We start from the raw sequence: 27,270 nt of genomic DNA on the forward strand, positions 1-27,270 counted from the left end.
CATTGTTAAAATGCAATCATGCCCAATGCCATAATCCCTTTTGTTATTCGCGTTTCGAGGGCTCCTAGTGGAGCGCGCAAATGGTATCGACAATTTGCATCTTTAAACAACGTGTTAATAATGTGTATTTTTCTCCCATTCTGCTCTTTTTTTCTCCTCAAAGGCAGGAGAGAGAGAGGAGGGATCTCTCGCATCATGTTGTACTCGTTTAACTCGCTTTTACTGAGGGGGCGTGGAGTGGCTCCGGTGATTTAAAGAAGAGCCCGTGCGCTCTCACCATCCAAGACGAAAGGCGCACACGCGGAGAGCAGCAGCTATATACCGGGGCTAAAATTAGGGACGGGTAGTACGTATTTCCTCCGCTTCGTACAATTGGTCCAGCTTCTACTGCCGTGATATTTATAAGATCATAAGGTCTTCCACCACTCATACTTGCTGCATGAGTGTGAAACACAGAGTGTAAAAGCAGAAACCGAGTTGTAGTGCACTACAACAAGTTTCTTGGAGGGATTGCAACTGGTCCCTAAATCTTGAAAGTTTTTATTTTTACTGGGACAACTGGAAATGGCTTTGAGTGGAACAATTTTACCGTCTATTTCCACATTTTCGGCACACAAGGAAAAATGCTGGGAAAACGTGAGTATTTCGTTTTTGTTTTATAGTGATTATGTAGTTCTTTACTTTTAGAAGTATGTATTATATACACATTTGAACTGCGTTTTAAAACTATTTAGCAAACTTCGAGTTATATTCCAAGCTTGTCAGTGTGCTAAATGTAAATAAATCGCATTCGAAGACGTAACCACTGTCGAAATATAATTATTGTTTTTATGTATCGTGTTAAATTTAGATTAATACAAGTGTTAGTGAATAAAAGCGTTAGTTAAAAGCATCTTTGAAATGGTTAACAGTTTTACTAGGGACACTAAAATGAACTTCAAAAATGTATGAAACTATAAAAGTAAGATTAATCAATCTGTTTCATTGCAGAGGTGGAAGGATGAACTGGACAGGTCCATGCATCTCAGCTGCACAGCTGACATTTCAAACATGGACAACCTCAGCCGAACAACAGATGATGAAGATCTCGATAAATATCTGGATCTGGAGTTTATTCTGGCCAACACTGCAGGTTCTGATCATCTCGGGCTTGGAATTGGAGGCGACTACAGAATGCAAGAAACCAGAAACATGTACAACCCGACGGTGGCCCCTACCACATACCCAGTGCCTGACATCAACCCGTCACCTCCACCGTATACCACCAGCCTCATGGCAGAGCTTCTGCAGTCTGACGTAGACACCTACTGCCAACCGCCTCTGCCAAACAACATCCAGGGAAGATTCCTAGTCAGGTCTAACTTCCCTAGTCAGGACATTTCGGAGTGTATCAAAGTGGAGCCCTGCATGGACAGTTATGGACCCATAAGAGGAATGGTTCCCAAAGTCAAACAGGAGGGCAACGGTGCATGCATGAGGTCATATGAGCAGCCAAGACTGGCCAACTCGCCGCAGGGAGCAGGCAGCATGACTCCGCCGCAGAGCCCCGCGGAGCTCATCAACACAGACTGTCAGTCACAGATGTGCCATGCCATGACGTTCACACAAAGTTACCAAGGCAACACGGGGTTTCCCCATGCTGCACCTCCACAGATGCAGCTGCCGTACCAAAACGCGCATCACTTCAGCATGTGCGACGACAGACTCGGGATGCCCAGCGCCAACCAAAGAGTACTTCTGACACCACCCTCATCTCCTCTGGAGATGGACGCCAAACCAAAGAGGGGACGACGCACCTGGCCGAGGAAACGGACGGCGACTCACACTTGCACTTTTTCTGGATGTGGCAAAACCTACACAAAAAGTTCTCACTTGAAGGCGCACCACAGAACGCATACAGGTAAATAAACATCTATGCTACCGCAGCAACATCTGCTTTTTCGAAATATGTTGACATTATAACAGATGGCTGAAAATGAATAAACATTAACATTCTTTGTTTTTCTCTTGTCTTTGTTTAGGCGAGAAGCCTTACCATTGCAGTTGGGAAGGTTGTGGATGGAAGTTTGCCCGTTCTGATGAACTGACCCGTCACTTCCGCAAGCACACCGGACACCGACCCTTCCAGTGCCACATGTGCGAGCGCGCCTTCTCCCGGTCCGACCATCTCGCCCTCCACATGAAACGCCATATGTAGGAACAGACTCTGAATATTTGGACTAAACGCACTGAACAATGAACATCTCAGATGTTCAAAGAAAGCATTTTGTCTGTACCCCCTATTTAAAGTAGGACATTGTCAACATGATAAAGAGGAAACATGAACTGACTTGACTTTTGCATTGTAGCTGGTTCTACACTTCATCTCTTTACAGAATTTTTTTTTTTTTTTTTTAAAGAAACAAAATATATTTTCCAAAAAGAGCTTTACAAATGCCAAAAAGTTCAACTCATGCTAGGCTGGACCTAAACCTCAAGACGGAACTGGAATCAGACAGTAAAATGTGTTTAAGTTAACATGATGTGCTATGGACATCGCGACAGTGCCTTGTAATACATGTATACATCTCACGAGTGCCATAAATACTCTTGGCATTTTTTTCAAAAAATGTATGCTATTGTTTCAAGAAACTAAATAAGTTTTATAAGACAATGTTTTTCTCTTTCAAAACTGCCTTAAAAGTTAACAAAAGGGCGTTAACTGAATGTTTGAAGTAATTTGTGCATTTATCAACATAAACATTTTAAAAATCAGGGTCTTATGGTGTTTCGTTTTGTTCCTATTTTCTAATGTATTCATACAATTTTGTATGCTGTTAAGGTGAATTGCAGACTGTCCCATGTTCGGATGACATGATAAGGGCTATGTGAGTTGTTCTGGACCAAACATGTTATGTACATAATTTATACACTGTATATAGTGTACTTACTGTACATATTAAACTTAATTGAGATATAAACATTTGTGTTTGTCGCTTTGTTTACTATGTCAGCATGCCAATCACTCTTTCTGATTTTGAACCTTTATTAGAATTTTGTATACAGTAACAAAAGAAAACAAAACAGATAAGATCTTAGAAACCCACAAGGTATCACCAGACACCAAAAACAAAACAAAAAAAAAAACAAAACAAAAAAACAAAACAGGGGCATATTTCCAATCAGTAATTATGCTGCCCACTACATTAGGAGGGAGATGATAATCTTTCCCCCTTGCTGCTCCACTCATGTACCATATTTGGTCAAGGTGAGCCAAAAAAATGCTCCCAAAATCTGAAAATTTATTAAGATGTCCATCATGCTAGACCTTCTCCATAAATACCAATACTCATTAACCAGATCCTAAAATGAGGCGCAGTATCTCTTCCAAAGTTTTAAAATCATTTTCTTTGGCAACTACCATTCCATACATACAATTGTGCTTTGCATCCGAAACTCTGTGATTAGGGTCAGGTTCAAATATACAGCTGTACATGTCAGAGATTAATATGCTACATGTCAGTGGGCAAAAGATGCTGAGTCAGGGAGCCCTCTGCAGAAACATCGGTCACAAAGTGATTAAATGGTGGGAGTTCTGTGCAATTTGGTCTTTGGAAAATAATCAACCTAGAAGATGTCCAACATCATCGCCACATCTAGTTTTTCAAGGGTGTGTGCCAGAGGGTGGGGCCACAAAAGCTCTTATTATTCTTATAGATCTACTTTATCTTCCGGAAGAGACTCAAGAAGAAGGAGGTATCAAAAAAGGTTAGGGCACACATTGACGAAACATAATTCCTAATCTGGCCAACTTGAATTTCTTTTTAGTGGTACGCCCAAGGGTGGGGAAAGAATTCAAACTTTACGGGTGCTGTAAAGTCAAGTAGATAAACATACAAATAAATATCCAAAAAACACTATTAAAAACACTGCTGTAAAGTCAAGTAGATAAACAGACATATCAAGAGCTCAAGGCGATTTGGCACCAGATGTTAGTTTTGCATGAAATGTGCATGAAACTCTATTAAAAACACAGGAAAACAAACACACTTGTAAGTTTTTACACGTCCATCTCCTAACAAGGTGCATCCAGTTGGCGTATTCAGGTCACAAAGCAGCAATCCCATCCAATAATGCGTCTAATGGTGTGAGACTAGTCCGGAAAGCAAAGCTCATCTTGGTATTGTATGATAATACTCTTAGACCTTTCTCTTGTGTTTTTCTGTGCCCCTGTGCAGTGGTATAGAAATATTACACTGTTCACTTGTTTGAAAGGTATTCACCGCATGGTCTATTTTGAGGAAATGAGGAACTAAAACTGTGTCAATGGATGGCTTACTTTGTGAAGTAAGAAAAACATTTTCATATCACTTTCAGGTTGGTCTCAGATCACTTTTCGGAGTTGCTGTATAGTTGATAAATCAGCCAGGCAAATACGTGCCGTTTCAACTTACAACAATTCCTCCGATGAACCTCATGTGTCCACTGCAGAAGTTACATCCCTTGAGATGCCAGAGACTTGACACTATTCACCTAGGAAATGGTTTTAACCTACATGAGAAGCTGATAATGACACCAGTGATGCATTTAGGATTATGTTAATTGTCTGGCTTCAAGCCAGAAGGCTCCTCAGATTTCATGAGGAAAGATAAAATCAGGACTCCTTTACGTTCTTGGAAGCGTGCTATGATATTGTTATTGTCTTGAGGGTATTCCTCATGCCGGCAGGAAAACACTTTAAAATACAATCCATAAATTATCTTAGATGGAAAAAGCCCTGAATTCTCTTCAAAATAAGTTTCCGTTTACCCACTAACCAGAGATACCAAATAAGGTCCTTCCTATTCTGGGACCAACCATTATAGCCACATCTGATGAAATAAGTTTTTTTTTTCCCCCCATTTTTTCTTTTTTTATTCACATAATGAACCATTTGAGATTATAATGGGGCATAACTTAGAATTTTGTAATATCACCCAGGATCTTTTAGTCCATCAATGTAGCTGCTCAAGCCCTTCATAGTGGCCAAAATGGTCATGTTTTTCTCTTTGGAAAGCTTGGGAATGTCATGGGAAGAGTTTGCCACCTGCTGGACTTGCACGGGAATGCTTGCTGCATACTGTGACTTTCCCAACTGTCCAAACCTTTTAAAAAATGATACTTCCCATGGAGCACAACATCAGGACATGATGTTTATTATCATTTGGGCCAACTTGGGAAAAACCATCAAAATGCAGGCAAATCCCTGCATTGGGAAGCAATAACATCACATGTCAGTTCCTCCAAATCACCTCTGCACCAACAAAACAAAGACTGAAAAATGAGAATCCCAATGGCTGATGGAAAACCACATTTGTGACAACATAATGGAAAATGGCCATCTGGCTTACATTTCCCAACATACCTCTACTGACGGTCCCGGTGGAGTGCAGAAGAGTGTCCGTCAGTGCACCGCAACATCCCCAGGGAAGCATTACTCGGTGGAGAGCCCTCGTTTCCCGGCCCAGGCCCAGCTGATTAAATACACAAAATCCAGCTCAGGTCGCTCACGTCTGGAGCTCTTCACGAGCAGATCGAAGTCTGATTAGTCAACACGCTGATTTAAATCAATACCCGTTCCGAGCAATTCTCGCAGCAGGAGCGGGCCAACTTTTCCCAGCCAGCTGTCAATACGCTCAAGTCCGTGAAAGGGTCCCCTCGAATCCAATCAACCAAGTGAGCACACACAGAGGATCTTGTTACTAGCGTGACGCTTATGACCCTATCCAGACCTTCAACATGTACATGTGTCTTGCATTTAACATTCTCACCTTGCTCTGGTAAAACACAAAAGAGCATTATTGGCACACCTGGATCGTCTCACTTGACATGCAACCCCTATTCCCAAGAACCCCCTGCATATGTAAGGAAAGTGTCAAGACATTCGCCAAGGTTGAGGATGTTTTTGATACACTGGTTATTAGTACCGTCAAGCGTTCACAAATAACATTAGAAAAGGGGGAAAATAACTATTGAAGCAATTGGAATAAACATTAGGTGTCCAATCTGGAACGCTCTTTGGCCCATTTCCACAGTTTTGATTTCCAAAGTTCACTAGCACACAAACTAAGTAAATACCGACCTCGGAATTTCCTGTTACGGTTAACATTCCACACGCAGGCTCGCTTGTGTTTAAGGATACAGTTTTTACAAAGTTCCATTGAGCTTTAAGGAAGCCCTCAAGAAATTAGAAGTCTCATTCCTTTTGCATTCAGATTGGATTTCCGATTTTAGTAGCTACAATAAAGCAATTTAATATGCAGTATCATACAAGAACATGGCCTACTTTTGCACCTTAGGCTTACTGAGAAAACAAAACACAACATAACCCTAAAATACAGTGATCCCAACAAGATTTGGGACATTTATGCCACACTTCATTTGTATGAATGATACTGACATTAGTTGATATGTTAAATCAGTTTCCCTCAAGTACACATCAGATTAAACTTTAGACATGTTTCACTAAAGTTATATTAAGCCAAGTATGCAAAATTACTTTGGACACCAACAAATACTTCCAAAAAAATGAGCTGTCCTAGCTCACAATTTCTAATTCACCAAATCAAATACACTAAAAGCAAACCAAACAAAAAACAGATGAAACCTTTAGGAAAGCATGTTTGTACTTGCATGTTTTTTTTTTTTTTTTTTTTGCCTAAAATAAAGTCATTTGATTTGATCTAATGCAGTGACATTCACTCATTTAAGTGTCCAAATGCATTTTGGGGTTACTGTGTTAGACATTACACAACTTAAAAGTTTTTCTTTTCTTGACAAACACATGTGAATCGAATAGAAGAGTAAAGGATACGTGCGTCTGAAATGTTATCTTTTGTTTATTCTGTGAAATCAAGGGACAACATACGGAGCATGAACATTTCCGAAGGAATCAAAGCGTCACTAAATCACTGTCAATGCAGTCTGAAATCCTTAAAATGTTTCGAGTTACACATGTGCAGTTACTCAGTTTCATAGGACAAATAAAACACATAATATACATGGTTTATTTTTACTCTAATGCATTTCTCTATCGGGTTAATATCTGTCTTATCTACACAGGCGAGGGTTAAAGGGAGGCCAAAAAGGAATGCATTCAGCTTTAGTTTTATGGGACGCATTCCCAAAAACTATGACAGTAACTAAAAAAACAACTCAATTAATAAAAAAGACAAAATATGGATAATACAACAGGATATTAATTTACAGATATTACAACAAATAAAATATACAAACTATTGCACAATGGAGGTATAGAGGACAAATATAGCATAACAGGAGCACTAACAAAACGTTCTGTTAAAACGCTCAACTCACTGAAGATTAGTGTAGTACTGGAATCACATAAATTGGTTCAAGAACCGCAGCATGAGTTTCAGTGTGAGCTAGGCTCCATCTAATACATTTTACACATTTTAAATAAGTAACACCGTTTAGTGTGACAAACAAGTCCAAAAAGTGTCGAGCAGCTTTTTGAGGTCAAAACGACACAAGCTGATTGGAAGCAAAGAAAAAAAGAGGAACAAACAAACAAACAAAAAAAAAAGGTGACAAAGATGACGTAGCTGAAAGTTAGCAGTGTACTGGGATGTGCCACAGTTGTTCGTCTAAACATTACACATTTGTGTCCACAGCATTGAAAATGAGCATCAATCATTACGTAGGATAATTTTACCTGTAATGACTGACCACAACAGCTATTCCAATGATCCGAGGTTCAGTGAGTGAATACAGATCATAGACAAAAAGTGTTAAAAAAACAACAACAGAAGGTACATTTAGAAAAAAATAAAATAAACTTGAGTATTGTTATGTAGTGCGATAATTAAATCGTATAAATACAGGTTTGAAATGTGCCAGGAAGTACCATCACCAAAACGTCCAAGTCAAACTTAATAATGACTAAAAATCAGGGCTAACCTTAACAGTAATTGACTGTTTCTAAAAAGCATCTACTGCGCCTGAATTCACAAAATTCACGTTGCCACTGATTAAACTGATTGTGCTTTCAGCAACCAACAGGTGTTTAGTAGTCCCGACTACTACTAACTTAACATTTTAACACATTAATTCTGTTCTGCGGATATTTGCATTGAAAATAACTGAAAATGCGAAAGAAAGTTTAACGCATTCCATCCGGGCCTATTTGCGGGTTCAAACAAAAGCAATATTACTAAATAGCACAACTGCAGGATTGTGCTTTCACGCCCACAGATTATGCAGATACAAAATTAGTAACAAATTAAAGACGAAAATTGAAATAGTAAAAAATTTAGATATTTATCAATTCCCTCATGTAGGCGCTTGTTTTCGTTTAAGCAAACAAATTTTATACTCAACAATAAGGTTGGCTCAAAAGATAACCAGTATGAATGTGTTTGAGGCCACTGAAAATCTCAAGATTTGTACAAGACTGTTGATCTTGTACATCAATCCACAGTGAACGACTGACAACAACAGAAAGATAGAATGAACAAACGAATGTTTAAAGAAAATAAAATGGGGACAGAAAAAACAAATCCTTGCTGTTGAGTCCTGCAGTGGTGTCAACCAGCTGAACCTTTTAACATGGGAAAAAAATCTAAAATCAAATAAATCAGTGCAGTTGTAGAAGCTTTGCTTAATCTTCTCTGAACAGTACTGTGAAATAAAACAAAACAAGTTCACTTCTGAATCAAACAGCTCTTTAAAACGACACTTCCAAAACCACACTGCCATTCGTTCAGCTTTACGTCACGTCAAGAGCTCCCTACAGACGTTTAGTCTGCAGACGCTGCTGTAATTCCAGTGTGTACCATACTGACTACAGCCAGAGCCAGTAAAAGTTATTATTTAGCAGATGCTCTTTATCCAAATCGTCTTACAGTACGCTTACAGCAATTGAATTCAGGAAGAAACCTGGAATTAAGTGCCTTGCTCAAGGGGCTCAAGGGAGGGAGTGTAGTGTCGGTAATTCAAGTTTCTGGTTCAACCCTACCTGGGATCTAAACGCAACTTTCTTAGCAGTTTCTTAGTCCGTTTTTTCCCAACCAGTGGAGATAATGATCTGCAGAGACCGATAAGGGTCTTCAAATGTCCATGGCTCTGTTGATGCACATTTACACACACAAATACACTTTAAATAAACTATATAGTCCATCTGAGAGGTTAATGCAGTGCATGTGAAGTGAATTAGCTGATTCACAAACAATAGGCCGCCCTCCTGCACATGAACACAAAAGGACAGAGGCTTAACGGTCTTGCATGTATTTTATCTTGGTCCATCACGCACACACACAATCGTCACTGTAGTGTACAGAAGGGTGGATCTGAGGGGAAGGCGGTCAGGCGTTGGACATCTCGGCCTTGCTGAGAGCAATGGCCAGTTCCAGGTCTTCCTGCTCCTGCTGGCGGAGTCTCTTCAGCCGCTCTCGTTCTGCTCTCTCGCTTTCCCGCTTTGCCCACTCCATCTGCTGGGCTTCATTCCCAAACTGGGCCGGAAAAACAGGAACACGCCACGTTAAGAGCCATTTGTCCCAAACTGGGGATTGCACAATGGTGTGAATCACTGTGGTCAAGCTGTGGTCTGAACTGATCGGTACAGCACTTTGCTTTAAAAATCAAGTTTAAATGTACTAAAATTACAGACAGACTCATATTTGCATGTACAAACAGCTACACAAATAATAAATCTCTGCCACATTTTACCAAAAATGGCATCAAAAACATTAAGTGTGTTATTTCTGTGCCACTAGCGGCACGTTGAATCAACTAATAAAGTGAGTGTCTGTTTTGGTAACAACACTGAAATCAATTTTTTCAATATCTGCTAACGAGAGATTGAACATTAAATGAAATCAAATTAACCCTTGAGTTGTGTTCTGGTTATTTTGACCCTCCCCAAAAAAACTACTAAAAAAAATTATCACACCTCACACACAACACAAAAAAAAAAAATTCATTACTTTTTGGTGAATCTTTTTTTTTTTTTTTAGCAAAAATGACTGTCCAACAAAAAAATTGCATATAAATTTCTTATGCTAAATTATTACAAACTATTGGATGCAATCGTTACCAACTTTTCTTTTAATTAGCACAGGTTTTGTATTTCTTTTTTGGAAGTGACTGATCATAGACATTGTATATCCCTTGTGCAGTCTTCGGTCACGTCTGACCAGAGAATTTTACATTTTGAATTTTTAAAAATCGTAGCTTCACCAGAATGGTACGACATTTTTATGGCACTTGGTATGTGAACACACACACAAAAAAAATTGAGGACATGATTCGAAAAAGCTAAGTGGTCGTAAAAGAAATAGTCATGGTCTTTGGTCAAAAATGACCAGCCACAGGAAATGGGGTAAAAAACAAAAAATATTGAAAATACAGATTTTTTTGTGTGTGTGTACAAACAGAAGACAACTGAATTACACATACTCTAATGACTTGGTATGGCTATAACCATATAGCCAAAATGAGTCAGAAGACTGAAATAAGACATTAAAATCGGATCAGACCCAGAAGGATTAAGCTCTGATAAAGCATTCCTGTTAATTTGTGTTACATTTTTATAGAGTTTTAATGTTTTGTGTAACAAAATGCCTTCTTTGTTCAGGTTTTGTAGTAATAATAATGCAAAAACCTACACTTCAAATCAACATTTAAAACAACAAAAATATAAACCATGACAAAAAGTAGTCTTTGAGAATCCCTTTATATACATTTAAATCCACAACCTAATAAAAGTTAACAATTATGTATAAAAACAACTAGGGAATTCACACACTCTCTATAGAGTCCTATACAGGAACCTAGTGGTTACACCATCAAATTACAGGTTCTTATTATTTTTTTTATTTTTCTGTTCTGCCTTCAAATATGGGATTTTAAAGGCCTAGTATCTGTTTTAATCTGAAAGACTGCAATAATTGAAAAATAATTGTAAAAAATTTAAAAATATATATATTTTTGTACTATTTTTAATGGGATTTTTTCATCATAATTATTGCATAAATATTAATTAGTACCATAAAATTATCTCAAAATACAAAAGATAAAAGTAAAAATATTATTGAACAAAAATATATTAGATTGATTTTACTGAAGAAAAAAAAAAAGTTACATTTCAGGTGTCCGGTCACTTTTGATCTCAAAGACCATGAGTGTGACTCCCAAATGAAGCATGCACAAGGGTTATATGAGCTTTTACGCCTTAGTTTTTGAATGAACGCTGCCAAAACTTGTCTACAAATGATGTTTTTTCACTCAGTCTCAGCTCAATGAGGCCTTCAACAAATCAGCTCTAAAAAGAAGTGCAAAATCTGTGCCAATTTAGAGAAACAAGTTGACAAAAAGACTGAATCCAAGATTTGGTGAAATTTACACGTTTTTAAAACACTGCCATTTTTGAATGGGAACACCAAATTAAAGGATTTTCAGCACAGCACAAAGGTTATAAGTGTATAGACTGATCTTGTATGTCCATGAACATTTTCTGTTAAATTATTCAGTGACCTTCATTTGTGATCGCAAAATGGCAAAAGACAAGAAAGATTCGCTACATTTTCAGACAGATCTTACCTTAATTCGCTCAGTTCCTGCAAGAGAGGAATGGATTACAAAAAAAAAACACAAAAGAGATTTACACCAAACTACCACGCAACCATCCACCAAACTTGCACACACACGCACACAAATGCTGATTGGACACCAACAGACCACTACCACAGATGACACATGATGGACCTTTTTAATGGGTCGTTAATAGCGAATGATGTCATGGACAGGAAAATGAACATGCATTGATCTCGTGCAGCAAGATATGACAGAAGGAAAAGACATTACAAAGCATTTTCAATTGAGAGCTTCAAATATTGTACAGTGATATATAGGCGTAATATATGCGACATAACATGCACACTAAGTTGACTACAGGTGAATGAGAGCATTGCTGAACCACCCTGAAGGTCTCAGAAAAACTTTTTTTTACTAAATTTAGTAACTTAATTATAGTACGTTTTAAATAAACGGCTTAATAAAATTTTTTAAAAATGTAAAACTTACATTATCGAAAAATAATTATTCCAGATGAGTCTGTTAAAATGTGTAATTTTTTGCAGCCATTTTCTTTGTAGTAATCCATCTTAATTATTTTTTGAAGATACAAAGTTATAATACCATTGGTATATATTTTCATCAGAGATGGTTTAGCAGGTCTGTTGCACCTAAGTCATGCACAGCGATACTAAGGACAGGAGGCAGGGCAGATGAAGATGATGCTACGTCAAACATTGTGGCTCTAGGATCAAGCGGATTTGCAGTATGGAGCGCAGAGTGATCCCATGCGGAGGAAAACAACAGCCTGAGAGCTGAGTAGTGATACTGACACTTCCCACGTCAAACGATCGCCCCAATCGACTTCGAAACGGGACCTCGCAGCCATTTTTCGGAATACTTTGACATCAGTTCTAGTCCTTTAGTAAACAAGTTTACTAAACCTTCTGAGCAATTTCAAACATGAGGATCAAGGTTTAAGTGAGCTGAAAAAACATTGTTTGAGATAAGATCATGATGATGATTATACTTGTTCCTCTACCTTGTGGAAGTGTGACCAAATGGTAGGGCTGGGCGGTATATCAAGTTTGTACGATATATCAATATTTTCTTTATGTGATACGATTTGAGGCAATACCGTTTATATCGATATACAGTAGTTTGACACGAGCGCATCTGAAAATATAACGGAGGAGACAGACTGAGCTGCTGCTTAGAAAATGCATAATCCAGTTTGTTCTAAACACGTTACAAGCTTTATATTCAGGGCTAACAAGCTTTTGTTCACATTTATTTTCATTTTTAGTTTAGTGAATTTAACTTCCACTTTAAAAGCCTTATTTTTGTTTTTAGATTGCAATGTTACAATGTTAGAATGAAATGTGATTTTAACCCTTTTTTGCACATATTATAAAGGCTTACATGGTTACATACACTTTCATAGCCTTTAATATATGGGCAGTAAGTGAAATATATATATTAAATACAGATTTTTTTTTAATCCAAATACAAAAACGAAAATACCGAGATATATACCGTATATCATAAATCGGCCAAAAAAAATATCATATCGCCTAGCCCTACCACACGGCAGATGTGTCAATACAAGCTTCCCACACTTCCTGAAATATGACCTGATGGCTGATAAGAGAATGGTGAGAACCAGAGCTAGTTTAGAAAGAGTCCATAACAAGGACGAGTTGTTGATGAAAGAAAGAACGAACTAACAAAAGCACTTTCAAGAAAGTTAGGTTTCTTTAACATTGGTAATACTATAAAACACTGATATTTTTGAGTGAACGAACATTGGGATGTTTATGAAACTTGTGTTTCTTGTCATTGCAATCAAATGATCCATGCTGCAGGATCATAAGGTGCAAATATTGATATTGTCAAATTTTATTATACTAAAAAAAATTTTACGCGAACAAACTTTCAAAATGCAGCGTATATCTTTGCGGACAATGCGGCTAAATTACTGACAAAAGACACATTGGTTAAACAATAGACAGACTTTTGTTCAAATTAACATAATTTGAGACGAAAAGACTGATATTACTCATTTTAATTATACTAAAAACACTGATGCTTTTAAGTAAAAAAAAAAAATTGAGATGCAAGAAAATTTCATTTCGGAAACTATCAGAAGGTCCAACTTTGTGGACAATAAGGTGAAAATATACATAATATACATTTTGGTTAAACAATACACACATACGTTTGTGTTTAAAAAAAAAACTAGCTAGATTTGAGATGAAAATACTGATATTATGAACTTTGATTATACTACAAACATGGATGTTTAAGCAAAACAAATTTTGGGATGCAAGAAAATGTATGTTTCTCTTAGGAGCCAAGCAGATGGTTCATTTAACAGACAAAGGGACAATACTGACATCAAACACATCAATAACACAAAACACTGATGTCTTGTTCAAGCTAATGAACTTTTGTGTAGGGCTGGTGATATATCGCAGGCGATTGTCACGCGCATCTTGTCAGTAAAGCCGGTTCCGTGATTACCGCTAAATCTCCATCACCTGCTTTCAGATGGAGCGACATTTAATAGACAGAGCCGTAGATCACTGACAAGCTATGCAATATCGCGTTCATTATCGCAGATGAATCGTCTTCGATAATGAACATGAACTACTAGATTTAGCGGTGAACTGATCCCACACTACTAGATTTAGCGGTAATCATGGAACCGGCTTTACTGACAAGATGTGCGTGACAATTGCATGCGATATTTCGCCCAGCCCTACTTTTGTGTTAAAAAATTTACATTTCTCATCACAGGCCAATCAGAAGGCCCACACTCTTGTCCATATAGTGAAAATACTGACATAGGGCACACTGATTATACTTGAAACACTGATGTTTTTTTAGAGCGAACAAATTTTTGTGATGCTGACGAAAACTATTTATTTTAGGAGTCCGATTGTCTACTTTGCAGGCGATTAAGCAAAAATACTGACATGACATACATTTAAGCATAAACACCAACATTTTACGATGACAAACTTCTGGTTTGCGAGAAAACTTGTGTTTCCATTAAATAAGAAGCAAAAATACTGATATTGTGCACATCGTAACGCTGAACACTTACGTTTTTTGTAGATCACTTACATTTACAAGTAAATATCATCTAATAATTTGCTCTATGATCTCTAACCTCGTTATGCACAGGTTTTTGCAAAATACTACATCTTTACCACCAAACTAAAATTAGCATAAACTATACAGTAACTCATCTTGATTTGAAGTACATTCTAGAGGTCTTCACAGTGCACCCGAGACCCGTCGACCCGGGACCCGACCCGGGACCCGTACGGGTTCGGATCTATATTTTAAATAATCAGCCGGGTTCGGGATCGGGTCCGAATCTATTACTTTGGGTCCCGGGTCTGTTTAACATTGTGTGTAATACCCGTGCGATTGGACTCATCAGACTCGGAGAACACCCGGCCGTGATCAGACACTGCTTGTGTTTTTTGTAACTGCAACTTGTAAAATTAGGAAAAGAAAAGTGTGAGAAAAAAAGTGATCTCTCTCTCTCTCTCTCTCTCTCTCTGCTGTTAGAAACAGAGCGCGCAGACTCAGAGTTAATGCAAGTGCACGCACGGTAATAATGCTTGCAGACTTGACACACTCATATTTAATATATTTCAAATCAGCAACAAAATCTGAGGTGAACTGTCACATGAATTTTTTCTATGACGCTCAAATTGCGTTAAAAAGCATATTTTAGGTTGATCCAGCTAGCACGCATGTGCAGTCTCAAGCGCATGTCATGTTTCTATGGCAACCAATGAGGGACACAATGACTTCGACGGCCAAACCGCGCTTTACATTTTCTCCCATTTCTATAATAATATAAATGAACCGTTTAATTTAAAGTTTTAGTGGTCGATTCAATTTTCTTGTCTGAGCACAGAGATGATAGCAAATAAATAACGTCAGCGGCCATGGCAATGAACGAGCAGTCGTTATTATAATAATGAGTGGATTAAGTTTGGACTTGGAATAACGAGAGGAATAACATGGATAATTTTCTTGTCTGAGGATTGTAATGCATCACAGGCAGTCAGAAGAGAGCCTACGGCTCCTTAAATTCGGTAAGACAAAAAGTTGTATTTTTCGCAACAGGTTTTTTGACTTGTAATAGCAATTTAAGGTGGAATATGTGACAATTGGGTCCAGTCGGGTCTGTGTCTTCCCGGCGGGTTCAGGTCCAGCTTTCAAATAATAGACGGGTCCGGGTCGGGTCCGGGTAGGCATATCTCGGATCTACACGGGTCCGGGTCCAGCTTCTGAAATAATAGACGGGTCCGGGTCGGTTCGGTGTAGTACATTACGGGTCTCTTTCGGGTTCGGGCACGAATTTTTGGACCCGTGAAGACCTCTAGAACATTCAAACCAAGACCTTACTTTGACTGCTTTTGAATGACAATTGCAGCCTGAATAGTGTTTCTTTTAAAAACAAGACATTTGCATAAAAGCTAACAAAAAAAGTCCCAGAAGAACAGCAAGAAGCCACATTAGCTTAGCCGAGAGCGCTTGGTATTACCAAGTGCGACCGCTCTTCTTCCCACAAGCCCATGCAAATGCTGAGCAAAACGACAGATGACATCATAGCCATGTGCACCACAAACAACTGTATTTGAGTCACTGAAAGAGATAGAGATGATGTCTGGCTGCTTGATTAGGGCTTATTATCCAGAATTCTGTGCGTTGGTGAGTTAATCACAGATAGATGGACTGCAGACATGGAGGAAAATAAATGAGTAGCCAGCACAAGACGACAGACTGTGCGATACAGAAGCCAATGGTGCAGTCTGCTCTAGGAAACCTCACTGATGATCGCTAGAAAGCACTTTTTTTGGTTTGTTGGTTGGTTTTTATTTCGATTTTGGAAAGAAACAAGTGGACCGGACAAGAGAAGAGTATCACTTAGCTCAACTTACAGAGCTGAAGTCTGCAAAACCCAATGAAGAGTCTTTAGAGGCTTTACTTGAGGCAGATGGAGCAAATGGGTCTTTGCCACTAAACGGGTCTCCCACCCCCTTTTTACTCTGAAACGGATCAGCGGGGTCGGCACTGAAGGGCTGGAAGGGATCACTCGTCTTGGTCGAATCGGTGGATCCGGGCACATTTACTGGAGTGCTTTTACCTGTTGAAAAACAGCAGTTTTCATTTTGAGTGTCTAAGCCAGCTGTTTTGTATCAATTTTTTTAAGCTAAATGACAATACATTGGCCCTGTATAACTTTATAATAACTAATGAATTCTAATTGCTTTACTCACTAAATAATAGTAGAAAACATATAGTGGTAACTCACTAAAAAAATTATTTATGAGGTTTGAACTTAAAGAACCTAAACCTAAAGAAAACCAATGTTTAAGTATCATATAATGTATAAATGTGTGATGATTTTAAGACACATTAACATTTAAAAGCATGCTCTTTAAAACATTTTCCTCTCTCCTTTGTCCTCCTCCTCCCCCTCCTTTATCAACTCTAACAGCTGACGACTTTGCCACATTCTACATTAATAAAATTACAAACCTCAGTGTAAAATCTGCCACACCACAAACTGTCAAACACATCTTTCCAGCAAACATACACTCGTTCACATCCTTCTCTCCATTCTCTGACACACCCTTCTACTACTTGTCCGCTTGATACTATTCCATCTCATCTTCTTCAAGCCATTTCTCCTTCCGTTGTACCTGCACTCACTCACATCATTAACACATCCTTTCAAACTGGGGTTTTCCCTTTAACATTTAAACAGGCTCGTATAACCTCACTTCTTAAGAAACCCGCTCTTAACCCAACTATTTTAGAGAACTACAGACCAGTTTCCCTTCTAATTTTCATTGCAAAAACACAAACAAGTTGTGTTCAAACAAGTCTATGCCTTTCTCACACAGAACAACCTCCTGGACAGCAACCAATCTGTCTTCAGAATTGAACATTTGACGAGACTGCCTTGCTCTCAGTTGTTGAAGCCCTAAGACTTGCAAGAGTGGCTTCCAAATCTTCTGTACTTATCTTACTGGATCTGTCTGCTGCTTTTGATACTGTGACCCACCTGATTCTCCTGTCAACCCTATTGAAAAATGGCATCTCAGGAACCACACGCCAGTGGTTTGAGTCTTACCTTCAAGGTATCTTGGAGAGGTGAGGCATCCAAGTCGCAACATCTAATTACTGGGGTGCCTCAGGGCTCAGTTCTTGGACCACTTCTCTTCTCTGTCTACATGGCATCACTACATTCTGTCATTCAGAAACATGGCTTTTCATATCACTGCTATGCTTATGACACTCAAATCTACCTCTCATTCCATCCTGATGAACTGACGATAGCTCGCATCTCAGCTTGTCTAACAGAGATTTCATATTGGATGACGGACAATCACCTTCAACTCAACCTGGCTAAGAAAGAACTGCTTGTGGTTTCAACAAACCCATCGCTTTATCAGCATTTCACCATCCAGTTAGGCTCATCAACCATAACTCCTTCAAAAACAGCTAGAAACCTTGGAGTTGTGATTGATGATAAGCTGAATTTCTCAGACCACATTGCTAAAACTGCGTGGTCTGCAGATTTGCTTTATACAACATTAGGAAGTTCAGGCCCTTTCTTTCAGAACATGCAAAAAAACTCCTTGTTCAAGCTCTTGTTCTATCCAGGCTGGACTATTGCAATGCTCTTTTGGCAGGTCTTCCAGCCACTTCTATCAAACCTCTACAATTAATCCAAAATGCCACTGCAAGATTAATCTTTAATGAGCCAAAAAGAACGCACGTCACACCTCTGTTCATCAATTTGCACTGGCTTCCAGTAGCTGCTCACATTAAATTCAAGGCATTAATGTTTGCCTACAAAACCACCACTGACTCTGTACCCCTTTACCTAAATTCATTACTTCAGAGTTATGTGTCCCCTAGTAGTTTGTGTTCTGCAAGTGAACGACTCATTATTGTGCCATCTCAAAGAGGCGCAAAATCACTTTCACAGACTTTTTCATTAACTGTTCCCTCCTTTTGGATGACCTGCCCAACTCAATCCGAGCAGCTGAGTCCTTGGCCATCTTCAAGGAACGACTAAAAACACATCTGTTCCATCTTTATTTGACCCTCTAACTCTAGCACTTTCTTTTCTATTTTAATTCCACTTTATCTATTTATCTTCTTTTTTATATAAAACACTCTAGCTTTCAATTTTTTCTATTCTATCTACTCATTTTTCTTTGTGTGTGTCTCTCTCTCTCTCTCTATATATATATATATAAACCTTGATACATGCACTTTGTTAGGCTAAATGAGACTTGTCATTTGCCCTTACATATTGTTGCCCTTTTGTTAGTTTTGATTGCTTCTATTGTCCTCATTTGTAAGTCACTTTGGATAAAAGCATCTGCTAAATGACTAAATGTAAATGTAACTTTGTATTCAAAAAATACAGAAAAAATATCAGTTTCCACAAAAATATTTAGCAGCAAAATTTATTGGACAGCAAATCAGCATATTAGAATGATTTCCGAAGGATCATGTGATACTGAAAACTGTAGTAACGACTGCTAATTCATAATTGCATTGTTTTTGCTGTACTTTAAAGAAAAAAAAAAAGGCAGTCTTGTTGAGTATAAGTGACTTAAAATCTTACCAACCCCAAACTTTTGAACAATAATGTAATTCTTTGTAATAATTAACTAATTTATATCATAATACAAAATAATTAATAATCAAACAATCGTCATTTGCACATATCCTTCCGAAGCTCAACCAAAAAACCCACAGTGGTTCGAGCTTGTATGATGCGGTAACTCGGTCTCAATTCAAAACAACTGAACATTCTGTCTCTTTCTACACACACCCAACAAGAGCACTAAATACGGCTCACACGTTGTTATTGTTTTATAGGAAAGCAGAATCCTTGCACAAGCAATTTGCCTAGTATAGAAATTTGCGCAAGAAAAGTAATCACAAACCAGTGAGGACTTTCGGATTAAAAAATGCTTATGCACACTTTTTTTTTCCCTCTCTTGCACCATTTGCCGAGAATGGCATTCACTTACTCGTGAGAACTTTAAACTGGTTGCTGGTTCCTCTAAAGGTGTTAACCACATGTTTAATAGGGCTGTTATTTATACCAGACCAGCAATCAGTTTCTTTCTGTCAGTAAACGGAATACTAAACCACAAAAGACTCCACCCTGCTGAGGGGAAGATGTCAAAAACAAGCCATGCTTTTTAATGATACAATACGTTAACAAAAATTAATGAATGTTCAATTTTACAAAAATTCATTTTAATTTGGGTTTTAAAATTCTAGTCTTCCTAGACAAAACGTATTCATTAATTAGCAAAATACTGCATTTTTTTATGTTATTTTTAATTTTTAATCAGTTAACTTGTTATTGCTGTTATGCACCTAACTACTAAAAAAGTAACATACTATGGGATACACAGTTTAAGTCCACTTAAAATGTTCGAAATGTGTTTTTGAGAGGAGAACAAGAGTAAAACATGAAATAAAGTAAAAAGTTGTGGCAGTCAGGCCACACTACCCACTAAAATGTGTAAACACACACACACATATACAGGAAGTGGGGAGGGGTGTGTAGATCAGCACACGATGATGGCAGTGCAGGCTAACCGCAGATCATTGAAGCATGTTAGCTATACCACCCTGAGTGCACCGAATAAACCTACTTCTCTAACCTCCACACCAAATTTTAAACCTCGGTTACACCAGGAAAGCACTCCCTTGTTTTCTAGGATGAAAAAAAAACATCTTTCTGAAAAGAGTTGAGTGAGTTGCACAGATTCGCCTTTTCCTCCAACTGCCGACTGCAGAGAGGAAACAGCGTAGGTTTCGTTTGCTCCAAGTGACAAATTTATCTTCCATTCACGTTCGTCCGTGCACCATTTTGGAGTTGGATGGAGATATAATACTGCGCATTAAAAAACTAAAAAATATTAAAAGCTTAAGCAAATGTATCAAGGTTGTACCTCAATTTCCTGTTGACAACTGATGGAGGAAGTCTTAGATATCATGGATAGTCAGAATTCAGTTTTCTTGAGCTTAATAAAAGACTTCTACAACATGAAGGTGTGAGCTGCGGTCAACAACTTGTTCAAAGATGTTTTGCTTTCACTGCTGACAAACAACTAGTTAAAACAGATGTAGTGATGCTACACTTTGAAGATTTGTCTTATTAAATGTGAGTGTCAAAAACGTAGAGAAAGATCCACCCAAACAACATTCTCCAGGTCTTTAATGTTGGCTGTTTAGATGGCGTGTTTTGACTATGTTTTGTTTATTGCAACAGTTAGCTGTGTAGTTTTAGTAATCGTTTACTTTGAAATACTAGCTTAAACACCTTATATGGTTGTATATGAATTGAAAAGGGTCAGTGTTTGTTTTTGGGCCTTGAGATGAAGGTTAAATGCTTACCGCTGGGTGGTTTGGGTCGTGGAGGTATGCTTTTCTTGGGCGGGAGGGCTGGCATGTCTTGTTTTCGGCTGAAGGGGTCGTCTACAAAGCCCTAAATTAAATCGCAGCAGAAAGGAGAAGATGTGGGCCATTATTAGACACAAGATGCAAACCACGCAAATTCTGAGAGGGACATCAATCAAAACCACATCTTACAAATGTCATGCTGCAAAAGCGTGAGAAAGTGAAGTTCCACTCTGCTTAAGACGCAAAAGTAAAATGTGTAAAAAGTGTTCACTACCTTTGACATTTGGCTGAAGTCTGCAAATCCGCTATTGCTGCCGAACGAACTGCTTCCGAATGGGTCCAAAGTACCAAAGAAATCTGGAATTGGCAGAGAAAAATGACGAGTATGAAGTCAAGAAACGGAAAAATTATGATAGACATTTTGAAACGTTTAGAGATTATATTGTGAGGGTAATTCTCGTATTAAAATTTAAATTTCATATTCTGCTCCCATTTTTCTCTGTCAATATAAGTGGGGGGAAAAAATGTATATTAAAAAAAGTTAATGATACTTGATCACAATGGTACTTTAAATAAAAAAACTTTTATTTCATTATTTAAAATAATATAAAGATCAAGGGTCATTGAGGGTTTTTACTTTTACGGACTTACTTTTGATTTCAATTTAAAAAAAAAATTTTTTTTAAATAAGCTACCAAAAAACTGCCAAATAAATACTTTAGAGACACTTCATCATAATGTTAAATGAAAATAATAAGTAAATAAAAAGTTTTTATTTAAAATAATATTATGGCCAAGGGATTGTGAATTACTTATGTGACTACTTTTATTAACTTATTTTTTATTTTACTAAACAAAATAATGAATAAATAACCAATAAATAGAATGATCTTTTTTACTTAAAATAATATTATGGTCTATAATCACCAAAGAACTCATTTGACCACTTTAATAAATACATTAAACATTCACAATAGTAATAAGATCAAATAAAATGCATACTGAAGCAATCAAACAGAGTTTAAATTTTCCATTTCAAAAAGTCAAAACATAAATGTAAAGCATCAGTTTGCTTTGTTGTCTTTGTGTTTTTTTTTTGTCTTCAACCCACAGGTTTAAAAAAATGTGTTGAGCATTTCCTGGCATCACCTCAGAATGCTGCATTAACTGTTTACTGAAACAGCAGAGGAATTTCACATCGTTCAGGCAGCCAAAGGGGCCTGCGAGCGGACGTATTGCATGGGAACTCTTTTGACAGCTTCTTCACACGTGTGCTCTCGAACTGCTCTCTGAGTGGCCTTTGGAAAAAAAAGACAAATGCGACGCCACTGGGCACAAGGTGTGAAAGTAACTTGCTTGAGTTGTGTAATGCACCCTAAGCATGTCCCTCAAGGTGTTTGTGAGGGAAACGAGGCATTTTCAGCTGAAACCAGATCAGTTTCAGAGGTTCAAGTTCTGTTGCATACAGAGATGAAGAAGCCGATCTTTGCACAGCATCTTCAAAGAAAGGGAGTGGCAGAGATGTTATGATTCAGCTAAATAAGTGAGAGACACATGCAAACGGCATACCTTGGCCTTTCGGTTTGGGGCTGGTGGAGCTGAAGGGGTCATTACTTGAAAAATTATGACTCTACAAGACAAAAGAAAAGAGATAGTTGAGAAACAAGGCAAAGAATAAGGGGAATAATGTGATTTTGTTGGTTTTCTAGGTACCTTTGAGGGAAGTGTGGCACTTTTGCTAAAAGGATCGGCGTTGCTGAAGGGGTCTGGCTTAGATAAGGGTTTCTTGAAGAAATCTTCAGAAGAGGTCCTAAATGGGTCAGTCTCTATGAAAGGGTCTCCTCCGAAAGGATCTAAAAGATTTTACAGATTAATGTAACTGTCAAGGGAAAGTCTTGAATTTGAATACCATCATTTACATTATATCATTTTATCATGCAGCTATCTTTAGCCCAATTTTATGAGAGTTGGGGAACTGAAAACCTTATTTATTACCAAGAGGGAACTGTGCCAAGGTAACTGAACATGATGTTTAAACCACCATGAAACTTTGGGCAAGAACTGTGGTGTCTTTAATGAAAAACTCAAATAAAATATTGCCATTTTAAACATTTTCTATTGAGGGAACTTTTATATCCATCAATAATGAGAAGCATTTCACAATGCATTTAATAATTAAATTCAATTTATATTAACATTTTTATTTATATAATGCAATTTACTGGTAGATGCTTAAATATTAAAGCCATATAATTATATACTATATTTAAATGTATAAACTACACACACACACACACACACACACACACACATATGCATGTAAAATTTTATATCCAACATATAATATTTTGTATATTTACATATATTTTAATTAATTAACTTATTTTCTGACCTGACTGAACAGATCATGTTAGTATGCATACCAATACCAGCTTGAAAACAAAAAATTTTTAGAATGGATTTAGTATTGACACTAAATATCAGGGGTGTCCCCGGCTATATTCAACTGACAGTCAAATCATATGTTTTGGGCGTGGGGCAAAATATATCACCAAGAGTCAAGTCAGACATTCGACAGTCATAATTGCATTAACACACAGGGAAAATGTGTAATGGATGCCTCGCGGATACAAATGGAGTAAACAATGTTTTATGTTTTGATTAAAAGATAGTTAACATTAAACGTCAGCGAAACCCTAAGAATTCACAACATTTTTTTACAATAGTGCTCTCATTATAACGTTATGTATATGACGGTAGTTCTGCATTTCTGTTTTGAGATGCACGCACTGAAGATGGCCAGTAGAATGAAGCAGCAGGTTAAATTATGGGATTTAACTCATAATTTATCTCATATGGAATACGTTTCATTATTTATACAACATAACGTTAGTATTACGACTTATAGGCTATCTGCACAAAATGCCCCGGATGCATGAACGTGTCTGCATGGCTCTGAATGAACCGCTTTTGTGGCCGTGTTCTTAATGCAACAATGTGCAGAAACACGGCAACTAAACTCTAAAAATTCACAGCTTTTTATTATAATAGTGTTCTCATTATAATTGCTATTTATATGACAATCCCAGTCATAATTATTAATATTAATTAAAATTGCAATGGAAACGTAATGGAAATGTAAAAAGTCATATGATCATTCTTCAATGTACTATACCCTCCAAGAAACACTTCATACGTAGCCACTCTCGAGCATAAGGGGCTTTCCCTGCCATTAATGCCTAGATAATTTACACTGCACTAGGGCTGTGCGATATGGACAAAAAAAATCTATCGCAATTTCTTTGATCAATTTTGCGATTTCGATTTTTAGCACGATTTTGACACACACAGACATGCTTTACAGTTATAAATGCATTCAGTGTGAATTTGAAACATATTTCCAAAAGAAAACTGCATCACTGCGTTATTTTAATGACAAATGTCGAGAGTGCATTATTGTAGTGCGAAAGCACATTAATATAATGCGCGAGCGCGAATCTCTCCGCTTGCACACGGATTTCCTTTGCTCTCACACAAAACCAAACGTGCACATTCAGATACATGCTGCTCTCGCCCGGAGAGAGTGTGCACACTTAAAACGTGTTTCCTCTCGCTCTAATGGTGTCCTGTACGCTCACAAATCTGTCTTTGCTCATGCGCTCGATATTAATTATTTTCTCACCTTTCTATTTCTAACCTTTTCTGTTCACATCTTTCGCATCTTTTACCGTGTGCAGTGTGAACGCTCTCATCCGTTAACATGGGCACGGAAAAAATACGCACCACAGACGGAGTGTCTTTTATGTATGCACGGTCTGTTCTGTTCTTGCGCTCCATTAGGCGCACTGCATTCTGATTCGGATTCGGATAGCATAATGCAGGAGGTCGGGGCAGCGTGTTATAAAGAGATTTAGAAATTGTGCACGCTGAAATCGTGATTTTATTAACATTTTCGATTAATTGCACAGCCCTACACTGCACACATCTGCGGCGCAGTGGCTCTGATACGGTCACTGAAGCTGATTGAGGCCACTCTAGCCAATGCTTGTGTTTATTCCAGCCGTTTCTGAAGTGGCTCTCAATGCTGCTTCTGTAAAGATACACGCACACGTCTCCTTTGAATAAATCTAGCCAAAATCCATCAAAATCCCACCAAAATCCTTCACGAGAGGCAAAAGGTTAGGTTTTAGTCGCATAACATTGGTTAACGGAAACGCCGTCATTTCGTGATACTTTTTTATTGACATAAAATATCGCCAAAGTTTTGCGAAAATCTGTAATGGAAACGTGCCTAATGAAGCGCTTTACTGCAGCGCAACTTAACCAAATGCATCTTATATGAAATAATATATACATGATACATATATAAACAGGCTGAAATGTTCTGAAATCACTTGTACCCTACCTGATCAAAAAAATCCAGTCTTTCACCCTGCCTGTGTCAGTTTGAGTTTTGTTAAAGTTTTAAATCCCTGCCGCCCAGATGCTCCTCTGTCGGTCATGGATTATGGAAAGTGAAATTCAAATCTATAGGGGTGGTTGGATTTATTCACGCACGTTAAAATATTTATTTGAAGCTTCTTTCTTTACAGATTCTTATTTACAGCATTACTTCAATAGGCAATATTAATTTATTGGGAGAAAAACCAGTAGTTCTATGTGAAATCAGACATTTGAGCTCCATATAGCAAAAATGGCATGATCATAACACGAATATTCGACTGTGAGATTGGTAGTCGAATCAGGCTCCTCCTATCGAAGCATGGAATCTTCGACTATTAGGGGTCACCCCTATTAAATATACATTTAGTAAGTAACAGATGAATTTATTTGATATCTTCTAAGTTCAAAGCTCAACACTGGAGAGGCGCCTCATGTATTTCTAAGGACTGGATACCTGCAACTGTGGAGGTCTGCTTTGAGAATGGGTCATTCTGGAATGGATCGCCTGTAACAAACACACGGAAAGAGGGAGATGGGTTTAGTAGCCATTTCAAAGGCTTCAAAAACTTGGCTCCAAATATGTGCCACACAAATACCAGTAAACAGGAATTTGAAATTAAACACAAAGTATTTATGCTTAGTATAGCATCCATTTCATCTCTAAGGAAGGGAGGTATTTAATTTGAGCAGAACAAAAGGGAAAGATACAAAAAAAAGTACATGACCTACCTTTGAATGGGTCTGTTTTAAATGGGTCTTCAGACTGGAAGGGGTCTGTGTGCATCTCCTGCGGGGCGCTGTTGAACACAGTGGTTTTCACCTTGAAAGGGTCTTCCTGTAATGGGTTTAAACAAACAATTGTTGACTATAGATGTTTGCTTTCACACTGATCTGAGGCCTCTTTTATTGATTCTCTTATATAGAAGGTTTTAGTTAAGAGAGGCTGAACATGGATCAGTGTAAAATGTTCATTCCTGCCCACAGCAAATTTGCTCTGTTCAAAAGCAAGAATATTTTCTTTCTTAAAAGACATTGTAGAACTCATTTTATATTTGATTATGATATCAGCATAACCTGCTAGCTTTCAACCCAGATGTCTAATAAATGGGCCAACACTATATTCGGGGTCCAGCTGAAAATGTCTAGCTCAAACAAGAAAAAATGGAAAGCAAGAACTCTTCAGAGAAGAAAATATCTGAAATAATAAAAATTAAATACAAATTTCACCCACAATTTGCAAACAAATTCAAACACTAGCAATTCCAAATTGTACCTTTGCATGCAAGGCATCACTTCAGCTTTGCCAAATAACATAAGAAGCTCTGTTAAAAGTGCTGGGTTTCCAAATTGTACCTTTGCATGCAAGGCATAATTCAGGAAGAAAAGCAAGCAAAATTCTCCCTCAGAAACCAGAGAATGTCAACAGAAATTCAATCGCAATCACACAAGTGAGCTTCATGATTGTTCAGAAGTACTCCAAATTAGAAAAAGTAAGAGACAAATAACTGTGAAACTATGAAACTTAATATAATTATGAAGACATTTATTCAGTCAGGCCTGTTCCTGTTTAAAATGTGTGTGTGCATGTGTGTGTGTGTTGGTGCCGACAGCCTCATGGTTAGTGTGCCGACATATACTGTGCAACTGCGAGTTCGATTTCCATCTCGAGGTCCCATCTTCCCCCCTCTCTCTACACAATACTTTCCAGTCATCTCTCCACTATCCTGTCTGAAAAGCTTCTAAGTGCCATCTGAAATCTTCTTCTAAAATGAGCATTTTTATCAGACTCCTGTGTGTAGGTTC

General features: G+C 37.8%; 2 protein-coding genes across 6 annotated transcripts in view; one reads left to right on the forward strand and one right to left on the reverse strand.

Annotated features, from left to right (window-relative positions):
* The first annotated feature begins 267 nt into the window (after window positions 1-267).
* On the forward strand, window positions 268-2,960 carry LOC109047781 (Krueppel-like factor 2). The gene is made up of 3 exons (XM_019065448.2): window positions 268-636; window positions 991-1,900; window positions 2,022-2,960. Exons 1-3 carry the CDS (start codon window positions 565-567, stop codon window positions 2,195-2,197), a joined length of 1,158 nt encoding a protein of 385 aa, XP_018920993.1. The 5' UTR covers window positions 268-564; the 3' UTR covers window positions 2,198-2,960.
* A 3,879-nt stretch (window positions 2,961-6,839) lies between these two features.
* LOC109047763 (epidermal growth factor receptor substrate 15-like 1) overlaps window positions 6,840-27,270 on the reverse strand; it is a 31,014-nt gene continuing 10,583 nt past the window's right edge. For 2 of the 5 annotated variants that reach the window (XM_042749881.1, XM_042749879.1), the window contains 8 exons: window positions 26,197-26,302; window positions 25,922-25,972; window positions 22,738-22,877; window positions 22,594-22,654; window positions 21,299-21,381; window positions 21,019-21,109; window positions 16,518-16,723; window positions 6,840-9,488 (listed from right to left, as the gene is read on the reverse strand). In XM_042749881.1, coding sequence (XP_042605815.1) covers window positions 9,342-9,488; window positions 16,518-16,723; window positions 21,019-21,109; window positions 21,299-21,381; window positions 22,594-22,654; window positions 22,738-22,877; window positions 25,922-25,972; window positions 26,197-26,302 — 885 coding nt within the window. In that variant the 3' untranslated portion in view covers window positions 6,840-9,341. Of the gene's footprint in view, window positions 9,489-11,577; window positions 11,595-16,517; window positions 16,724-21,018; window positions 21,110-21,298; window positions 21,524-22,593; window positions 22,655-22,737; window positions 22,878-25,921; window positions 25,973-26,196; window positions 26,303-27,270 lie in introns of those variants that run through there. The other 3 variants (XM_042749880.1, XM_042749882.1, XM_042749883.1) reach the window with 3 other exon arrangements.

The sequence above is a fragment of the Cyprinus carpio genome, chromosome B22 (genome assembly GCF_018340385.1).
Source record: "Cyprinus carpio isolate SPL01 chromosome B22, ASM1834038v1, whole genome shotgun sequence".
Taxonomy (NCBI): Eukaryota; Metazoa; Chordata; class Actinopteri; order Cypriniformes; family Cyprinidae; genus Cyprinus; species Cyprinus carpio.

Excerpts from the sequence above, each read along its gene's own strand:
- LOC109047781 (XM_019065448.2), top strand. The coding sequence starts at position 565 with ATGGCTTTGAGTGGAACAATTTTACCGTCTATTTCCACATTTTCGGCA. Across the intron at positions 637-990 it reads AGGAAAAATGCTGGGAAAAC|AGGTGGAAGGATGAACTGGA; the intron begins GTGAGTATTTCG and ends GTTTCATTGCAG. Across the intron at positions 1,901-2,021 it reads GCACCACAGAACGCATACAG|GCGAGAAGCCTTACCATTGC; the intron begins GTAAATAAACAT and ends GTCTTTGTTTAG.